Source organism: Tachypleus tridentatus, chromosome 7 (genome assembly GCF_004210375.1).
Source record: "Tachypleus tridentatus isolate NWPU-2018 chromosome 7, ASM421037v1, whole genome shotgun sequence".
Lineage (NCBI taxonomy): Eukaryota > Metazoa > Arthropoda > Merostomata > Xiphosura > Limulidae > Tachypleus > Tachypleus tridentatus.
The window spans coordinates 46,801,998-46,824,345 of NC_134831.1; the positions used below are offsets into that span (position 1 = coordinate 46,801,998).

Consider the following 22,348-nt stretch of genomic DNA (forward strand, 5'->3'; position numbering starts at 1 on the left):
CCTCATGCTACCTTGAATTCATCACGAGGAGTTATTGTTGAGAAGGATTTGAAGAACGTCCCAGAGTCTGAGATTCTCGCTGGTCTCTCCACTCAAGGAGTTTCTGCAGTGAGGTGCATCTCCACTTACAAAGATGGAGTTACACTGCTGACAAATATCCTCATCTTGACGTTTACATCACCACATGCACCTCCCACCATCAAGGCAGGTTATCTAAATTGCAGGGTATGGCTGGACATTCCAAACCCTCTCCATTGTTTCCAGTGTCAGAGGTTTGGCCATTCAAAGACGTCATGTTGTGGTTTCCTGACATGTTCTCATTGTGGTGGCAAGGACCACGATGCCTATGAGTGTGACACGGAACCACATTGTGTGAAATGCAATGGTTCCTCACCCTTCCTACTTTCGATCTTGCCCAAAATGGTTAGAGGAAAAAAGAGGTGTAGCATTTGAAAATGACTCAACATTAGTTATCCTGAGACTCAGAAATTGCTGTCCGCCACTCCATCTCGGACATATGCTGCTGCACTTCATTCCACAACTACAGTGGGAGTGTAGACAGATCTCTCTGTGCCTCCAAGAGAATCGTTTTCAAAACCAATGAAAAGCCTTTTGACCTCCATGGTTAAAAAGGTTGATGAATCAACTTCTACACCCATCTCTGTTCCTCCCATACATTCCAACAAACCCCAAGATCCACATCCTTTGGTTTCAAATACAGGCATTTCTTCAGATACATCTTTTTCTCCTGCCCCAAGATGCAAAACAATAATTTGTTCACATCCTCAGTCACTGGAATCCCCTTCCAACAACAAAGACCTGCCCAATCGACCCAAGGCAGGATCCATGGAGGTCGGTAGACCTCCTCCAAGTAAGGACAGTAATGAAAAAGACATGGTCATAAACAGAATGGTTCTCCAGCCACTTCACCTACCCATCATTAAAAATGGCACCTTGATACAATGGAACTGTCGTGGTTTACGTTCTAATCTGGATGATATCAAAACACTGATTGCTTCCTACCATCCTGTATGTCTTTCCTTACAAGAAACATTTCTGAAACCTGCTGATACAGTCACCATTCGGCAGTTTTCTCTGTACAGAAATGACAGGCTGTGTGATGGACGAGTACATGGAGGGGTGGCACTATTGGTTGATCAGCATGTGCCCACCCTGTCTTTGTCACTCAACACACCCTTGGAGGCCATAGCCATCTGTATTTCCTTGGGTCATACCATCACTGTTTGTTCTCTCTACCTGTCATCTGGAGAGACATATGATCAATCAGACCTTGATGCTCTCGTTGAACAGTTGCTTTCCCCATTCTAATCCTGGGGGACTTTAATGGACATCATCCCCTCTGGGGAAATACTGTTATTGATGGAAGGGGTTGCTTTCAGCCATCAATAGACGACTGTGTGGCAGCAGTAACTGACTGTATTATACAATCAGTTGCTCAGTGTATTCCTAAAACCTTGACATGTTTTCCATGATATCCTCGTCTGTGGGGAATCCTGCTTGCTACATGGCACGGAAGGCTCAAAATGGGCCTGGGATACATTCTGTAGATATCCCACACTTTTGAACCGCATCGCTTTCCAACAGTCCCGTGCACATGCTAGGTGGGTGAGACATCAAAGCCAGAAGGAATCTTGGATTAAGTTCACAACTAGCAGTTCTTCTACCACCAATTCCAAAATCATATGGGACAGGATTCAAAAGGTCAGTGGGCACTACAATTCTGTCCCCCTCTCAATCTTACTCTCTGATGGCCAAGAGGTAGCTGATGTCTGGAGCATCACCAATATTCTAGGTGAAAGCTTTTGCTGGGTATCCAGCACTTTTGCTTGTTCCTCCACCTTCTTGGCCATAAAGACTCGGGCAAGCGTTCACCTCTTTCCTTTCGAACTGACTGTCTCTTTTACTATAATTGTCCCCTTACATTGGTGGAACTGAAAATGGCCCTTCATCTGTCTGGCAGTACATCTGTTGGACCTGATGATATACACTATGACATGCTGCGCTATCTCTCTCCTGTTTCTCTTGATATTCTTCTAATTGTTGTTAACTGGATCTGGCAGGAGAATGTTTTTTCCTAATGCCTGGCAATAGGCTATTATCTTACCTTTCTCTAAGCCTGGGAAAGATCCCAAGATTCCTTCAAACTACCATCCAATTGCCTTGACAAGCTGTCTTTGTAAGACCTTAGAGAGGATGGTTAATGCTCGACTTGTTTAGTTCCTCGAATCAAACAACCTCCTCTCACCCACCCAGTGTCTGTTCTGAAGACAGCACTCCACCACGGACCACCTAATTCAACTTGAAACATCAGTCAGAGAAGCCTTCTTCAAATACCAACATCTTGTATCAATGTTCTTTGACATTGAGAAGGCTTATGACACAACATGGAGGTATGGGTTATGTGGCCATTTACCCATGTTTATTAAAAAATTTTTAATGGACAATGAGATTCCAAGTTCGTGTGGGTTCAACACTTTCCCGTTCTTTTCTACAGGAACTTGGGGTCCTTCAGGGCTGTGTTTTGAGTGTCACCCTTTTCAGTATAAAGGTAAATGCCATCACTGAACAACTCCCTTTCACTGTTGCAAATGGGCTATACGTCAACGACTTTCACATCTCACATCAGTCGTCGAAGATGAGATATATTGAGCGGCAACTACAAACTGTCCTCAATCGTGTACTGCAGTGGACTATGGCGAACTGCTTTAATTTTTTTCTCTCTAAAACCGTTTGCATGCACTTTTGCTGCCAACTGGGTATTTACCCTGATCCTGAACTCTGTATTGGTGAAGTTTTGATGCCAGTGGTCCCTGAGTCCAAGTTCTTGGGGCTTATCTTTGACCTTAAGCTGACCTTTATACCACACTTGAAGCAGCTACAGGTCAAATGCACAAGAACACTGAACATCCTCTGTGTCCTCTCTACCACCAGTTGGGTAGCAGATCGATGTTTTATATTCAATATATCGTGCTCTTCTTCGATCAAAAATTGACAATGGATCAATGGTCTATGGCTCTGCCAGACCTTCGGCCTTAAAGATGCTGAACCCCATTCATCATCAAGGACTTCGACTCTGCACTGGGGCTTTCTGCACCTTCTCAGTTCAAAGCTTATGTGTTGAATCACATGAAACTTCTCTGCACCTTTGCCATTTACAACTGTCTTTACTATATTCTTCAAAACTTTGTTCCTTACCAAAGCATCCCACCTGGGGATGTGTTTTCCTTCCTCAGTGGGCCATACTTTTTCAGAACAGAAGATCTCCCATTGCTCCTTTAGGCCTTTGCATCCAAGTCCAATTGGATGAATTGGGTCTGTCCTTAGATAACATTGCAGAATCCACTGGTAAGCCCATCCCACCATGGCTTATTACAGTCCTCAAATGTGACCCTTTTTTAAGTCATCTGAGAAAGGCAGATATTCTCAATTGGAAGTACCGTCTTTTATTTACTGAACATCTTTCGGAACAATCATTCCATTCCAATTTATACAGATGGTTTCAAATTAGGTAATTCTGTGGGCTCTGCCATGGTTTGTTGCAGTTTGGTGATTGCACACAGAATCCCCTCTACAGCTTCTGTGTTTACTGCTGAACTGTATGCCATATCTCTTGCCCTGGATCATATTGAAGCTAAGCAGTACTCCAACTGCACTATTTATACTGACTCGCTTAGTTCTCTACTGGCCCTGGAATCACTTCACGTTGGCTTACACCCTGTTCTCGCTGATATTCAAAACCGACTGGCCCATTTCTCATTAATATCTACTTCTATCCAGTTTTTCTGGATACCAGGCCACATTGGTATTCACGGGAACGAGCTTGCAGACACAGCAGCTAAATCTATCTGCTCTGGCACTATGACCACTGTTCCTATTCTGTACATGGACTATGGTCCTGTATTCAAGGCCGGCTCCGTGTCAGTTAGCAGTCGACTTGGAGTGAGCAACATGACAACAAGCTTTTTCAAATAAAACCCTATATTGGGCTTTGACCGTTTTTCTTCCATAAGGTTCGGAAGGAGGAAGTTGTTCTAACTAGACTATGCATTGGCCTCAGTTTTTTAACTCATTGTTTTTTTTTATCTGGAACTGTTGCACCAGTGTGTAGTTTGTGTAACACTCAAATCACTGTAAGCCACATTTTACTTTCTTGCCATCATTACGACTCTCAATGATGGCACTATTTTAAACATGTTCTGTCCCAGGGTTTTTCTGTAACATTGGACAGTGTTATTGGTGATGGTGACACTGTCCACCTTGATAAAGTTTCTAGTTTATTAATGGCCATTAATCTTTTTAGTCTCATTTAAGTGTTGGATATTTATTCATTACACCTTTTCAATTGTGGTTTCCTTTTCAAAGTTTCAATCTCTCTAGTTGAATTTGAAATTGGAAAATGGCCAGAACATTAAATAGCTCAACACCAGGACTGGAAAGGCCAACTTCAGGTGACTAACACTGCTGTTTGAACTACCTGTTAGTTGTCCTGGCAAGTCTTTTAATACTTTTTTTCAGTCACCTGAAGTTGGTCTTTCCAATCCTGGTTCCGTGTTATGTGTCATTATGGCCAGACCAACTTCAGGTGACTGACGGTGATTCTTGTACTTACCTGTTAGTCTTCCTGGTGGGTTATGATCATTACCATTGTGCTGCAGAGAGTACTTTACAACTTTGTATACTGGATGTCAACATTGGTTTTATGCCATTTTATGTTTTCAATTGCTGTTTTGTTTTACCTTCATTTCGTTTTATGTATTTTACTACATTTAATTTATTTTTACCTTTTTCCAGACGTTTGGCACAGATAGCCTAGCTGCTTTGTGCCATAAAACACTAAATCAACCAACCAACTAATTTGCATATATGTTTCTGTAGGTCTGTGGTATGATACTAGTTTAGGAGGTTGTTTGTTAAACCTTTTTCACATGAAACTTCTGTACAATCAATTTGTAATCACTATGGGTAATGTTTCATTTCAAAACATTGTGAACATTAAATCATTATGTATCATTTAAATTGTTTTCATTTTTCTTTCTTGTGAATTTAATTGTACTGCAGTGATACCTTGACTTCTCATCTATTTAAGCTGAACTTAATGAATGCTATGAAATTGAATGGAGCATTTTATTGAAAGGGAATCACTGTTCATGTGCAGATAAGATTGAGAAAAGCATGTTTTGACTACTGTTTCATAAGTTATACTTATGTTAAGATATTTTAAGTTGCATAAACTCAGTATATTTCAGGTGTAATCTAAGAGTTGAAATTTTGTACCTATTTTTGGATCATTTACTAAGGAGGTTTTCTCAATGTTTAAAAATTAAACTTTTTCATTAATTGTAAACAATGCAGTAAATCTTAACTTAGATCTTGATCAATATTTTTCATTTTAGAAGTAAGAAACACAATTATAGGAGCTGAAATGACAAACAGTAATTCTTCTGTCAGTCACTTTATCAGCATTCTAATAGGCAGTAATAATCTACAAGAATGCCTTATTTAACCAGTTTTTGTTCTTCAAACTTGCATAGATGTTTTCATACAATTTTTTAACCTACAGTTATCTGACAAGTATGCCTTAACACAAAATCTGAGTACAGGTCTTTATAAGGCACAATTTTAAGCTTTCTCTAGCATTTTATTCCAGTTGTATATTGAAGCATGTTAACATCCTTCTTACAGTAAGAAGATGTAAGAAATTTGAGTAGTAGTATTGCATCTTGTTCTTTGTATTCTGCCAGGTATAGTGTTTAAAGGAAGAGAAAATCAATGCAATCTCTTTTACGTAAGAACTGCTTAACATTACTCTATTTTGAGATAATTTTAGTGTATATCATTAATCTTCAATTAATATCAAGATATGATGTCTCTAATATTTTTACTACTACACATCATTGAATAAAGTAAGCGACTGTGTAAAAGTTCAGTGTGAAGTTGGTTTTATTCAAATGAAATTCTTTTTTACTGCTGTACCCATAATTTTCTTTTTATGCCTGTTATTTTTTCCACCTGCTCTCTTAACTTAACTGTTGTCTGATTGTTAAAGTATGCTAGTCTAGATTGGATTTGGTGAGTAAATTATATTGCATAAGAACTGGCAGAAAAGTTGCATCAAACTTCTGTAAAACTTGATAAAAATTTGGTGTTTGTAAGGAGTTAGTAAAATCAGTTTCATTTTGCCTTTTAGGGAATGGTTAGATAGAGAAGTGAAGAGAGGAATGCAGGTTGGACAGTTCTGGTATTTAATATCTATGGAATGGTGGAAAACTTGGAATGACTATATCAATTATCAGGTATTTTCTATCATCTAAGTATGGAACATTGGTTGAATTAAATCTGTCAATCTTGAAACTTTCATTAACATAATTGTTTATTTTTAGCCACACCATAGTGGCTCGCAGAATTTTTTTTTTCAAGTACAAATTTTTTGCTAACAGCCCTATTATTTCTTGGCCAATTTAACATCTACATACAGTTTTGGGCTCAGGAGATCAAACTCTTTTGAATGATGTATTTTGGCCATGCCAAAGGTCTCGTAGATTAATTTCATCTAGTCCTTCCTAAAATATTTTAAACTTGAGGATAAGCTGGTAGAGATCTTGATGAGTAATAAAATCAAATTGGGTACATGCACACCTCATGCAATAGCTGGTTCACAGAAATATAGCTAATATAAAGGGAAACAAAGGTCTTATAGATTAACTTGCTCTAATATTGCCTAAAAGAATTTTAAGTGCTGTTGAGGATTCCCTCTTGTTTTCAAAATCTCTTAAAATGATTATATCACTATCTAGATATAAAAAGGAAGTAACCTTATTTTCAAGACACTTTATTAAAAATATCCTTTAATCACTCGTGTTACTTTGTTATTGTTTTTGGGATTTCAGTTGTGAATTGTTTTATAAATTGAAAGTTACTGATAAGCTGCTACAGAGTTTTTTTTGTACTATTTTATGATAACTTGCTGTAATGTTTTCCCTTATCAATATACTACAGATAGTTAATATAAATAATTTCAAAGTAATAGTTAGTATTTTTAAGAATTTACTGACATTTTTTAATCTCATTTTTAATCATCTTGACTTCAGGAATCATCTGATTGTGGAATGAATACAAATTCCATGAAACGTACACCCAGAATGCAAAAGAAAGTTGAAAATTCTGTTGCTTCTTCTCCCCTTGAAGACACAGGAAATGTTGTTCTGTCCAGTATTATTAGTTTTGCAGAAGATGCTATATCTGTGTTCCAGTCAGACTCAACAGTATGTATGATTTTATTTTAATTATTTCTTTATCATATTAGTCTTTTACACTCTGAGGTACATTTTTAGAGGCAATGTTTGTTTTTATCTGAAAAATATATATTTTTATAGGCTTTTCTATTTATTATGAATTGAAACAAATTTCATGTTAGAAAAGTTTCAATTTTTAATTTTTTAAAACTAATCTTTTCCTAAACAATTTTTTATTGCTAAAATCTTAATTTTTAAGATAAGCTAATTTCTGTGAGATAGTTAACTAAATTTTGATTGCTTACACCTTTCTAATCAAATGGTTGGGACAACAGGTTTAAGTACATTTCTGATTAGCTGAAGAAAAAATTAAATGTCAGAGGTATTGCTGACTGTAAGACACTCACTACGTTTACAAGAAGTGGTAACACAATAATGATCAGACTTATCTATCTTGTTGTACAAGAGACTTAACATTTACTAACATCTTGCCAAATGTTTTGAAGATGCACAAATTATAATGAATGAGTAATTTGTGTAACTTTGTGGAGATGTTCTTAGTTCATTAAACTGATATGGTTTTAAGGTGTTATTCTGCAAATATTATGAAACTCAAATAAAGTTAAAACAAGTTTTTAGTTGAGTAAATGAAGCAAGTCAGCCTTTTTGTAAATTTCAACTCTGGTCAGTGTTAGTAGGTTGAAATTGTAGATCATCATACAATAAAAAGGCTCTTTCAAAAAATACAATGCATAATGATCACAACAAAAAAAATGTTTTTGCTCTGGTAGTCTTAAAGTAAAATTGGAGATTACGGTTCTACTTAATTTTTTATTAGAAAGTTGAGGCTTTAACCTGATTGATTGTGTTAAAGTGCAACATTTGATATGATACATGCACACTATTTTGGTGAAGGTTTGCTGCTACAAAGATACATAAAAAACACTAATATAATGCTCCAAAATTATATTGTAAGTATAACTTCCATATATCAAAAGATGTTTTGGATTGAAATGATCCTGCTGTTCTCGAGTGTTCAAAACAGTGAAGCATTGTACTAGTTTCAAACCACAGGGAAAAGGTGATTTTCTGATCTTCCATTTGTGCTTCTGGAAATAAACAATTTGAGCATGCTGAATTTGAGAAGTTAATATGTCTGTTCCACCATGAAAAAGCAACAAATAAAATTACAAGTATTCCAAAAAAATTGAATTGAAAATCAGTATTAATTCTCTTGTGTTAAACTAGTGGGTTATGTAAAACTTGATCTGGATAGGATACATTTTTTACTCATTGCAAGCTACTGATCTGGCATTAAGGTCAAGTTTTAAGTCTGTTAATTTTAGTTTTGCTTTTATGTTTTGCTTAGCTATCACTTCCAGAAAATGAAAAGACTACACCGGGACACTCACCAGTTCCATCAAGAAAAACATACATGTCTTCAGCTTCTCAACGACCACCTGCCATAGATAACTCTTCTCTTGTCGTACCTAATATGTCAAAAGTAAAATTCCACTTTACATTATAAAAATTATATGATTGTACTTTATGTATAATGTGTTAAATGTGAGATCTCACTTTATAGCATAAAATTATTTAATTGTATTTTATATATGTGTTATAAGTGAAATTGCACTTTATGGTACATTGTTTTTATGCAACATCTTAAGGTTATAAAATAAATACCTTTAGTCTTCACATGATTTAAAAAACAAATTAAACCTACCTGTAGTTTTCTCAGGACTTGTAAAAAAGCTATTAGCTCCATCAAACTTGTGTCGCATCTGAAAATAGTTCAGATGTATTTCTAACTTGTTCAAGCCTGAACCCTGAATGAATATATATATATATATATGCTTTATTTTTCTTAAACTAGAGCCAGAGCAAATGAGAGACATATTTGAACTAGTTTCTGTAGTGATTTGTTAGTCTGATTGAGATAATAGTATATTAGCCCTTGTAATATCTTAAAGTGAGATTCCACTTTATATTGTAAGAATTGTATGATTTTAAAATACTTTAAGTTATTAACAAAAGTTCTGCACTATTTTGATGATTATTAAAAGTTGGTTTATTATGCCAAGTTACAATTTCACATCATTTTTGTGTTCCACTAGTCATTTTACACTGGAACTAGTGTCAGTGTCCCCCACATATTGGGTAATATGATTTACAAATTATATAGGACTATTGAGGAAGACAAATATTATACTTGAGAAAAAGTATTGAATCTGAGTGGAAGGTTTAAATATGCTTTTTAATTTTAGTTCTGAATAACTTCATTTCAATGTCTTTTTGATTGGAGAGAACACTGTTATGTGGTAAATTATAGAATGCTGGCAGTTTCGTATACATATTTGTGGTGCGAAAAAATTGAAGAAAATCTGAACTTTTATTAACTGTACATATGAATAGTCAACATAATAACATAAGCTTGTTGATAATAAGGGTATTTTACCTTTTGTGGATACCCTGGTGTATAAAAGAAACAAAAAAAAAATGGAAAGTTTGACATTAGAATATCATAAATTAACATACAGTGGAGTTTTTTCACCTCCATAGTTTATACCACATCATTATTAAGAAAGTCTAATGAGATGTATTTTATTTCATGTTTTACGACATCAATAAACTTTTCCAACAAGAACTGAATTTCTTATCAGTTTTGAAAATAAGTTGTTTTTCAGAAATGTTATGCCAAGTCTTATGAGAAAATGGTAAACAAAATTCCACTCCTTTGCAGTTAAATGTTCATAGCTCAAAGCTGCCAGTATTCATAATTTATCATATACTGGTTTTACTCCTAACAATTAAAGAAATTTAATCCCATTATAAGAAGTTTGTCTACAAATTAGACTGAAACATTTCAGTCATCATCTTTGATTAAAAATCTTTCTTAATTAAGGATTATATTTGTCTCCCTCGCTATTCCTGCATGATCTATGAATTCCATTGCTAAAGATGTGAGGGCACTTGTATCCGTTCCACAACAGGAAAACTAGTGGAACACATAATCTGAAGTTTTAAAGATAATTCAAAGAATATTCAGTGTGCATTAGCTGATTGTGATGCAGTCTCAAAGCAGGTTCAAGGTGATTACAAACTCAAAATAAAACATTGCTGAGAATAAAAGAGACATCTTATTTGGCATAAGAAACCAACTTTGAAAAATCATCAAAATACATGAAGCTTATTAGTAATTTTAAATTTTAAGGTTGTATGTTTTCAGTTTCACTGTGTTTTTAGAATTATGATTGTGCCAAACATGTTAAGTGATCCAACATTACAGTATAAAAAGAATGATTATTCTTGTTCTGGTTGAAAGTCCCACTTTATGCTGTAAGAAAGCATACTTGTTAAAATATATCATTCTACGGTCTTAGTAAATTATCCTATTTGTGTATAGTCTGAGAAAGTATATGATGGTTCGTGATATGTTAATAGTAAATTGTGCATAAATGTTGTAAGAAATTGTGTTTACTTGTCATATGTTAAAATGCAATTTTAAAGTACAATGTAATAAACATTTGTACAGATTTGAGTTCACACCTGGTTTTCTAGTTAGTTTTTGTAATCTTTTGAAATTCAAACTGATGTTGAAAATTCATCTCAGTCTTCAAGAAAGTTTCTTGTTAAAAGTTCAATATTAATAGCTTATAAAATAGGTGAGGAAACTTCAAAGTGAAAACCAAGTTTGATTATTTGTTTACCAATTTACCCTCGGAATATCTCCAATATTTTATGAAAACTAAAAAATACAAGGGTATTTTATAAAACTTAAAGCTAACAGTATTAATGTTTTTGTTTTCATTTCTACTGATCCTCTTGTGACATTGACCTTTGATCCAATACTCTAAGATGCCATATTCATTTTTTTTAGTTAGGTCCTCGTTTGAGTTTTACAGGGACAGATATGAGTTTTGTGTATTTATTTTGGTTTTTATAGATAAAAGTTTTACTCACTGAGGACTATACGCCTGCCATTTCTTTAAGTTAAGCCTTTACAAAGTAACTTACGATAACCCTAATAAATTGTGAAACATTTGAGTTCTTGTGCCTTTCTTGCTATTGTACATTGGTTAAAGTTTAAAATATTTTGCTGAAATAAAGTGTTTGGCCTCCTTGTCCTTTACTTCAACCAGTCTGTATGAGACTTTGCACGAGATGCTTTGTAATAACTCCCACAGATTGAAGTAGATAGATACCAAATTTGTTTGTTTCTTTCATTTTACTGAGTTTATTCTGAGGATGTTAATCAAATAAGGAGAAGAGATAAAAATATATTTTCTGTGAATGTTGGCCTTACTAGTTTTAAATATGCTTTAATAATCAATGTAGACAGTTGGTCCATTCTTGCTGTAGATTTACTTAAAGTTTTAGATGTTTTATTGACAGTATATTATGGTTTATACTTAAGTTTTGTATGCAACAAGTCATTATCTTGTCTTTTAAATGTTAATGATGTAGGAGCTAATAGATATTTAACTTTCTTGTACTACTCAGTTAACTCTGCTTCTGATACGGGATGCAACTTATGGAAGATATCAGTCTCATATTTTAGTTTTAAATATCAAACTTGGTTATGTATAGTATTTAAAGCTTGCAATATATATTATAGCATTTACCTTCATTCTTAGTATGTTTTGTTATTTAAGAGGAATGAAACTGTTATTGTTTTTGAAAAGTGAGCTTATTTTTGTTTTCCAAGTCACACTATTACAATGCTTAAAGATATCTTACTTCAATGTTGATTAAATTTAACATGTTCAAAGATAGTTATTATTTTACAGACCATCATTCTGACATCTGAGGGGGGGAAGTTAAGAACAAATGCTATTTTAACTCGTGGAAGAGACTTTGAATTAGTGCCTGAGGCAATATGGCGAGCACTTTCCCAGTGGTATGGTGGTTCTCCTGCAATACCCAGACAGGTCTGATAGTATTTTAACACTATAACTATTGTTATTAACTATCTGTTTATGAGTATCATATAATATTTACAAATTATCTTCAGTTCTGCCTCAATGAAGTTTCTTTTTCTTGCAATTGAGTGTATGATAATCAGTTGTATGTATTTCTGTCTTATTTAAGAGTTCACTACTGTTGTTGAGGTATTTAAGAAATATTTTTTCTAAGTATCTGATTAGAACTTCCTTACTTAATGTGAAACATTTCTGGGATATGTTTCATGTGCAGAAAGATGAGAATTGTTAAATTGTTGTGTCATATATATGTGTGTGTGTGTGTGTGTGTATCATTGTTAATTTAATTTTATAAATTGCAAGATTTTATTTCATGTATAGATAATTCAACCCTTGAACAGTGATGTTCCAGAGCTGGAGTTGTATCCCATCACCCTCAAGCTCTACCGTCACCAAGCTGTAGCCAACAGTTGGTCAGGAGTTGTTGGTAATGCTGTGTCAGATTATGTAATAGGAAGAAAAAGATAGAACTGAACTTTTGTTTACTCACATGTTAAAATATAATATTTTTCTTGTTAGTGTAATAATTCTTTTATAGTAGTATGCTGAAACTCTATTGGCAACTTTTTCTGCACATCACAAAATTTCAGTGAGTTACATTCAAAACTTAAATAAACCACTTTCTTTACATGATATACCAATAAATATAGTATAAAAAGTAGCTAATAATCCATACATTAAGAGTATAGGAGAGTTAAGTTTTACTTTTATAAGGCAGTATTTAAAAAAAAATTCTCTTAGTGTGAGAATTGACATTTTTTCCCTAGGGATCTTCTCCAATTTACTTAACACTCCTCTAAGACGTACAAAATTTAAGGTAAATTAGTCATTGTAACATTTTCATAACTTAGCTAAAGCATAATGTTTATAGCTTTCAATCATAATTTGCTTGCAGAGCCATTAGATAGAAACTCAGACCCCTCTTGTTACACACGTTTTCAGAAACTAACAGCAGTTGTCTGTGATATTCAATACATCATTTATGACCAGTAGAAAGCCAACATTTTACCATATCAAATTGCATATATTACACTGTTTTTGTATGGAAAATTGCCAGTTTTAATATAAGTTCTAGCTTTTTTCACATGGGAAACACATTGATGAGCTTCAGTGAATTTTAGTAGCTTTTATTACACAGTTAGAAAGCCAGAAATATTGTAATAGTTATGGGACACTATTTGCTTTTTAGCATATAATTATTCTGTATTCTTTAGTGCATTAATTAATTAAATTAAAATTATTTAATGTAGTATCACTATTTTTTAAAAAAAGTATGATAAAGTGTTATTGACAACAACAAAAAAAAATACCCATGTAACTACTTATTTTTCATGTGTAATCATTATTATTATAGACTTAAATAAAATAAAAAAAATGTAAACTTGGTAGGTTAGTTAAGGCTAGATTTGGTAAAGTAATAATATAACTTTTCATGAAGTATGCTCATAAGTATGAATAGGTTTATACAGTTCTGAGTTTAAAGCTATTTAGGATAGACAAATATAGTTTCATGTTACAATTTGAAGTCATTCTACAAACAAATAAGGGTAACTTACTTTTAAGTGGTTACAAGGTTTACCAAATTTGACCAACTATGCATAGTTAGGGTAGAAATAATAAGATGTACAGTTTTACTACTGAAAACACTTGAAATTTATTTAGAAGGTTTTAGAAACTACACAAATAAAATTTGAGATTTTTGAGAAAAGTATTTTTAATCTTAATGTGAAAAAAAATCAATCTAAGTTATTCTTTTTTCTATAATTTCAAATTGTAATGTGAAACTAAATTAGTTTATCTGAAGTAGCTTTAAGCTCATAACAGTATATATCTATTTATTATCAAATTTTATTGTTTTGTTACTCACTGACCAACCTCTGACTAGTCATTAAGTTTCTCACTGGAACATTACTTGTACTCTGAATGAAATTGATTATATTCAGAACACAATGTTATGTATGTTTTCATTTGAAAAACCTTAAATTTCTATTGGTTACATGTAATGTATAATTAAATGTAAGGAAGAGTTATATCTTGAAAGAAGGGATGTGACAGGAGGGGTCTGATAGCTCTGTAACAAAAACTTCAAAGCTATAAAAATTATTTATCTGAGCAATAATCATTCTATAGCAAGTAATATGTGTAATTTCTTACTCTTTTAAGGGTGGTGGGGGATAGAAAATAGAAGACAAGATGCCTAGAGAAAATATTTCATGTGTCATACTAGGATAAATTTATGATAGTAAAGGATACTGTGGACAAAAGAATTAGTTATAACATTGAAACCATAACAAGTACAAAATGGTTATGAGGTCAGTAAAATTGACTGACCATGTAGAGAGAGAGAGAGCCAACTGCTTTCTGTTGGATTTGTATACAGTTTTCTTAGCTGTGACACTGTATGCCAAAATACCACTATTGTCGAAATAGATTTTTAAAAAATACCACCTTGCAAAAGCATCATGTTGTTGCAATAAGCCAATCCAACTGGTAGTGATTGGTATATAGAAAGGAATGTGTAATTTGAGGGTTACCAAATTTTCTTACTCAAGTAACGAGCCATTAAAAAAAAAAATGTGGAACAATACGTAAAACTAACACAGTAGCAGAGTAGCAATATTTTATTCTTGTGTACCTTTTCCCAACCTAACCACTCTTCTTAGATATAACCAGCCATTAAACAAAAATATTAAAGGTTTAATATTTGAGTATTAACTATGCCAGAAATAACTATTAAAGTGTTTCATCAAAAATAAATTTTAGCAAATGACAAAAATATAGTAACAGTTTGAAAGTAATGAAGGTGCAACATAGAATTTTGTCTAAAATAAGTTATTGACTCAGTTATTATTGTTAAAATGCTGTTATGATTTGCTATTGAGAAATACATTATAAATCTTTAGCTTATTTCATAGTTATTTCTGGGACCTATAAGGATTTAGTTTTTATAGTTTTCAGTTATGAAAAATTAAAACTCCAATTATGATCTGTTTTACAGAATTCTTCACATAAGCAAAAGTCTGTGGATACAAATATTGTTTTGAAAAAGGCTACTAGAAAACTTTGGTCTTTAATTTCTTAAGTTATTTTTGTGATAATTTGGAAGAAAATTGACAAAATTACTAGTGCATGGACCCATATTGACATCAACCACTTGGGTTTTTTTACTTTTTCTGCTGCAGCTTGTAACAACAGTACCTTTTATCAGTCTCCTACTGTCCCAAAACGTTATCTTGCTTACCTTGCTTCCTTTAGTCGAATGACAGTGTTGAAACAAGTGTTTGACTTTCTCTGTACTCGACTACGTCTTAGGCAAGAAGATACCCGCTTATGGTTATACAAAGATGATGTAAGTTATTTTCAAATATATGTGCACATTTTGTATTTCTTTGAAACAAATTGTGATATGTTTATAAAATTTTGATAAACATGTGATTTCTGACAAAACAATAATAGTTGAGTATATAATTGTTAAAAAGGAAGATGAGTCAGGGTCACTTTCTAAGAGTATTGGATGCTGAGTTGAATGGCTCAAGTTGGATTTGAGGGCATTTCAATTTTGGTTTAGAAATGTGTGTCTTTTACAAACTTTTATTTATAGATGAACTTCAAGTTTAGTTTTCTTAAGTTTGTACTCTTTTTTTTTTCTGTTAACTAACATATTCCAGATAGGCAAAGAAGTCTTGAATTTCACAGCATATAGTTACCATTTAAAAAAAAGAATTAAAATAATTTTTAATAAGCATTAATTTCTAATTCATTAAGTGTTGCTGTTTTTATATTTTTGTGAAATCTTTAGTTGTATGACTTTTCAGAGAAGTGAATCTTTTCTGATACATTATATTTGAGTAAGTTAAAAAAAAAACATGAAACAAAACAAAAACTCAATATACTAAGAAACCAAATAAACACACCCATAAAACTATGCTCACCAGATAAAATTAACAACGAATTAGACAAAATAAAACAATACCTCGTCAACATCAATAAGTTTCCTCCACAAGCCGTAGAAGAACATTATGCACGCACACCTAGACAAAAAGCAAAATCAACTAACAAAAGTAAATATATCCCACAAATTAAAAATCACGAAACCATATACTGCTGCATACCATATTTTTCCCTCATCAGCAGAAAAATAACCAACATTTGTCAAAAACTAGTAACAAAATGACGTTCCAGTTAATACTAAATTTATTCAAAAACCTAGCACAAAACTGAGGTCTATACTACGTAAAAACTACACTGACAAACACCACACCAACGTTATTTATAAAATACAATGTGATAACTGCCATGACTTCTATATTGGAGAAACAAGTAGAAAAATGGAAACCAGATTTAAAAAGTCATCTTCACATGTTTTCGAACACTGCAAATCAAATACCAACAATATAACCATAGAAAATACCCAAATAATAAATAAAGAAACACATAAACAACTGCAAAATTAAAGAAGCCTTACTTATACAACAACTCAAGCCCAAAATAAACCAATACAAAGGAACAACATTATACCTATGTTAATAAATATAATCAAACTTCTAAGAATGCCCTCTACATTCCTATACTCAGTTACACAACTCCTTTCAAATATGTGGTCAGCTATTGGTCAGTTACCTCTTTCTCTTTTTATGAACCTGAAGATGACCGAAGAAGGTCGGAAACGTTGTTCGCTCCTTTGCATAAAAATTTTCTCAACCCAACCCAGCCATTTTTACGTGTATATATGATTGGTTTATTAGTACTGTTTTAGTAGAAGATTGTGGTAATTTGTTTTTAAAGTTGGCCAGGGCTGTGTTTTGGCCTTTGCAACTCTGGAACACTTATCTACATGAGGTATCTTGTAATTTTCATTGTTCTAATGGCAGTGGAGGCAGAATTAGTAGATGGTTACCCAAATGTACAATGTGTTGAATTATTTTCAGTGCATTTCAAATGCAGCTATAAAATGATACTGACCTTGCACACTACAATTAGTATATTGGTTTCTTCTGAGTATTGCTGTGATTAGTTATAAACACAAAAAAGCTCAGAACAACAATTTAAATCTATAACTGTATATAGGTGTTTTGTATCTCTTTTTCAAACAGTGAACACTTGAATTTTCATGTTTTAGCATGTTACACAGCTTTTCTGAATAGCAGGCTTTTTAAGAACTTCTTGAAATGATAGCTGTTGCATCGCATCATTTTTGATACTCAGCATAGTCAAAGCTTGTAAAGGGTCTTCTCATGAAAGAAAATTGGTCACTTTTTATCCCTGCTTTCACAGAGAACAATCTTTCACCTGAGAAGTTAGTCACAGGCACAATGAAATAGTCACAAAGTAACATCAACTTTTGGAAACACAATGTTATGTGTGAAGAATAAATTTCTTGGAGACGATCTTTTGAATGATTGTATGTGTTGGACTATTGTCTTGCCTTGATTACATGCCAGAATTGAACCTATCTTGGATAGCATATATCTCTTCTTCACTTTCTTCTATCTGCATCAAAAACTGCATCTGAAAACAAACAGTGAACAAAACAGAACTGTGTCAGCAGGTTTTGGGTAGATAAGCCATTCTCACAGGATCACCACCTTATTATTGAATTTGGTACAAATAAAATCACCCTTTTATGTCCAGTGCTTCTTACCAAATGCAATGTTAAAAATTATTTCAATCCATTTTTTCTCTTAGTAATTGGACTTGAGCAGGTACCAGTTCTCATGAAATACTGACTGAGAATCTTAAGTTCTGGCAAATCAGTGAATCTTAGCTACACAGCTGAATCATCACTAAATTCAATGTTTTCAGATTCAGGTGTTGACTTAAGGAATCAGTTTTATTGTTTGTGGGATATTCTGATATGACTTAAGAATTGAATAATTCACTTTTTTGATTAAAAGTGTGACATGAGTTAGTGGTGTTGGGACCTTGTAAACAAATCAACAGTTATATACCAAACTTAACTAAAGTCAGCAAGTAAATGTTGTGCACACCATGAATTTGTTTTCTTAGTTCACTCATTTAATAAATAGTGGCAGATATTAACAAGCTACATTTTCTGTGTAACAGTCTTGAAAGTTGGAAAAGTAACACTAACCTTCTAGGAAAACCTTATCAAAGTAGTATTTATTTGCTCAGATTTGACCTTGCAATATATAAAAAACAATTGTTCTGTAAATGCAGTTTTGATAGAGGTGTCAGAATAATAACTGTAAGAGCAGTTCTTGTGTATAGCATCAACCAAAAGTCAACTTTGTTGATGGGTGGCAGCCGTAAGCCCAGGTTGATTATGCTTTAGTGACCAAGATATAATGTATGTCATCTGTTTGGATCTACAGATTATTATGGGTGATTAAAAAAAAAAAAATATGTGTTGTTAAAAATATATCAAACAAACCTTTTTCAAAATTAATTTTATTAAATTCTTATTTATTTAATATTTTTTTTTAATCTTAAATTTACTTCCCTTAAAAATAAGTTTAATTTCTTTATTTTCTCATACATGCTTCACTAGTTAACACAGTAGTGAGCTTGGCCATTTGATACAAATACGTGTTTATTCATCTTTATGCAGGACACCTTAGGTGATTTTGGAAATTTGAGTAAAATGCAGCTTTTGTGAAAGTATTTACTAAGAAGTGGGAAATGCAGTCCTTGTAAATTGGAGTCCTCGTTGATGGTAAAGGGTGGAATTAAAAATGTCTCGCAATATTCTCATGTGTTTAAATTTTATTACAATTTGTATATCAGTTAAGTAGGAAGGTAAAGTGTAAAACTAAAACCAATTCAGTCTTCAGTCAGTATTTTAAATATTCTGTTGTGTGTAATGTTTTAATATGAACAGTATTCTACATTTGATAGTTCAACAAATTGTTTTTATCTTGTAAAAAATTTTTATCTGCTCTGTTATTGTAATATTAATCAAATCTTTACAGAACAATCTGATTCTGATAGAAGAAGAAAACTTGACTTTAGAAGATTTTGGGATTGAAGATAATGACCAAATTTTGATTGAAGGTATTCATTCAGCAGTTATTTTTATATTTATTGTCAATTCTCTGGATATGCATGTTTCACAGTGCACATTTTGCATCATTTATACATGAAGGACGTAATTACGTACTTTATCAGTGTATGCTAATGAACTCAGCATCAAAATGTATTGCATTTTAATTTTTATATTTTACCTTTGATTTCTTAATTTCAAAAAAGAAATATTTTAAATAAATTCTGTCAGAACCTCTGAATTGCTTGATGTAGTGATGCTATGATTTCTCATTTATATAATATTTTTCTATTTTATACTGGCTTCAGATTATTCAACCGATTACAGACGCATACTGTAGATACTTACAAATCAGAATATAAAATTTCGACCTCTTGTTGCTTTGCTGAGATATCTACATTTTTTGAACCCAAATAATGTACATTTTGCCTACTCAGAAGAAAACTTGGTATTATTTTAGGAAATTCTTGAGGTGTACTGCAAATGAAATGTGAAGAATAAGATGAACATGTTATGAAAATCACCTCAAACTGGCTCAGTAAATTTACAGACATATCTTTAGTAACAATACTTTATCAAGAATTTGATTTCTTTGTGTGCAACATACTTGTAATATCCAACAAATGCTTGTAAAATTTTGTGAATATAAACTTAAGAATTATGGAGTGTATATTTTCCTAAAGTCTGGTATGATAGCTAAAGCAAGGTATTCAATCAACAGTTACTTTGTCATTCTTTTTTTGTGAAAACAACTATACCAAAACCACTATTAGCATGTGTACCCAACTGATAAATTTGTTATCAGTTGTTATCTAGTATGTTATTCCATAACTAATGGTCATGGGTAATGAATAAAATTTAAATGCATAGAATGTATATTTGATACATGTTTTATACCTTAACCTAAACTTTTATTAATGTTTCAGAGAACATAATTACGTAAACAGTAAGTCTGAATTTTTACTGTAGAATCCTCGCAGCTGTTAATGAAGAAACTATAATATAACTACCAGAATGATCAGTTTTATTGTTTTTCAATTACCAGTCTTGGTTATTGGCTTGTTGCTTTTTATGTGACAGTTGCACAGTAAAGTTCTACTGAAACATTAACTACAGAACTTACAGATTTTTCTCTTTCACTTTTCATGTAATGTGCATGTTTGTATAAGGTGTACTTGCAAGCAAGTAATGTGTTATGAAATCTAGTAGTGTAACATAAGCTACACATTTGCCAAGTGATTCCCAAATTTTATGGCAGAAATATTGGTTAGACATCATTCAAAGGACAACAAGATAAAATTTAAGTATAAACAGATGTATACTGTTTTGAGGTTACAACTATTTAGGATAAGTGTGATTTCTTGTTACAATTTGAAGTCATTGTATAAAGAGATAAAAAGTAATAAGGTATTTCTTATTTTTTTGTGGTGGTTAAGGGGTCAGTCAAATTAACCAAACTTGTATAGAATTAGGGTAAAGAAAATAACATACAAAGTTTTTTTGGAAAAACAAAGATTGAAAATTATGTTTTAGATCATACAAATTAAATTTTGACAATTTTTAGATAGGAATTATAGTTATACACAGATATTTCCTGTTCTGTTATTTATTGATTGAGCATTGTTGTGAGCTGTTGTTAACTTAAAATATAGAGGTATTGGATAGAAATAAAAACTATATGGTTTGTTTGTTACAGTTTTTTTTTTTTTTTTTTTCAGAAACTAAAAGTTAGTTCTTTCAAAGATGTATTGCTTATTCCATTAGATTTTAAATTGGTATATAATCTGGTTATACAATAATCTGTTAATATGTCTAATAACCTATACAATAAATAACATAGTTTGTTACTGGTCTGATATATGCTTTATAAATGGTCATTATAGACTGTCTCTTATACCCATTAATACTACCTCCAATTGTACAAAGACAATTCATTCTTTTACTAATGGTTTGGCATAAATTGCTGATGTTGTATGGTTGAGAAAGGTCTGGAGTTTTTGAGGGGGTTCACAAGACTTTCTCTGTATGGCTTTGTCATCTGTATATTGAAATGCACAAGTTAGAGTTAAAGCAGGGAAAGTAAAATAATATGTAACAAAGGGTTGAGCACTGAGTGCAACAATAGTCTGTCTTGTAATGGAAAATACTTGGAAATTTGTTACTTTTAAGTAACAAGTAGGGCAGTTATATATGAAACATGAATCCAGGGAGGGAAGAAAGTAGGAATAGTGCATTTGAAATTTTATTTGCATAACCATCAATTTGTCCTAAATGAATACCCGATATTTTGTTTTAGTGAAACTTATTTTTTGTACTTAAACATCATATGAATTCAATTGATTTGACCAACTTTATAACTGCCACAAAAATAATGCAAAATCTGAGTTACCAATTTCTCTTTCAAGAATAACCTTAGATTGTAACAAAGTTACAATTATTTATCATAAGTAGCTTAAGTTAGCTTAAGTTTTGTAACAGTTTACATCTGTTTTAGTTCAATTTTATTGCTACATTGTTCTTTGAACCACATCTTAATAATCCCATGATACAAAATTTTTTTTTTTTTCAGTTATTTTTCATTAACAACTTTCATCTACCCAAATAAGTTGCTAATTTTTACAACATTGTCTTTCTGTTAATTATAAATGATATACGTTTTAGAGAAAATTACTGGCAAATAGTGAAAGAAAGAATGTAACATGAGGGCATTGCAAATGGATCTGACTTATTAATATTTCTACTATAATAAATAAGCTACATTATGCTTAAGACATTACAGAGAGGTGATAAATAAAATGGGCAAGTTAAGGTGTATAAATGCTGCACAGACAAGGAGAGATTGAGAATTTATTAAAATACTTCCTTTTGAAATTGAGAAACTAAAATTTAGGTGATATTAGAATTTGATTTACTGTTTTAATATAAATTTTATTTGTATGTATTAATAATTAATTAAATTAAATTTTAAATGAAATACTGATCTTACCTGTGTTAAGAGAATCAAAAAGTATAAATTTGTCTTCCCTTTCAATCCATATTTTGATGTTAACCATGAAGTCAATAACCAAACAAGTTTCAATTTTCTTTAACTTCTGTAAAGAAAATTTCTCCAG

At 32.2% G+C, this 22,348-nt stretch overlaps 1 protein-coding gene across 3 annotated transcripts in view; it reads left to right on the top strand.

The window, feature by feature from the left end:
• Usp32 (Ubiquitin specific protease 32) overlaps positions 1-22,348 on the top strand; it is a 143,037-nt gene that overhangs the window by 46,435 nt on the left and 74,254 nt on the right. For all 3 annotated transcript variants that reach the window (XM_076511455.1, XM_076511456.1, XM_076511457.1), the window contains 7 exons: positions 6,209-6,314; positions 7,110-7,283; positions 8,623-8,757; positions 12,044-12,184; positions 12,557-12,662; positions 15,418-15,584; positions 19,165-19,246. In XM_076511455.1, the coding sequence (XP_076367570.1) occupies positions 6,209-6,314; positions 7,110-7,283; positions 8,623-8,757; positions 12,044-12,184; positions 12,557-12,662; positions 15,418-15,584; positions 19,165-19,246 (911 nt within the window). The remainder of the gene's footprint in view (positions 1-6,208; positions 6,315-7,109; positions 7,284-8,622; positions 8,758-12,043; positions 12,185-12,556; positions 12,663-15,417; positions 15,585-19,164; positions 19,247-22,348) is intronic.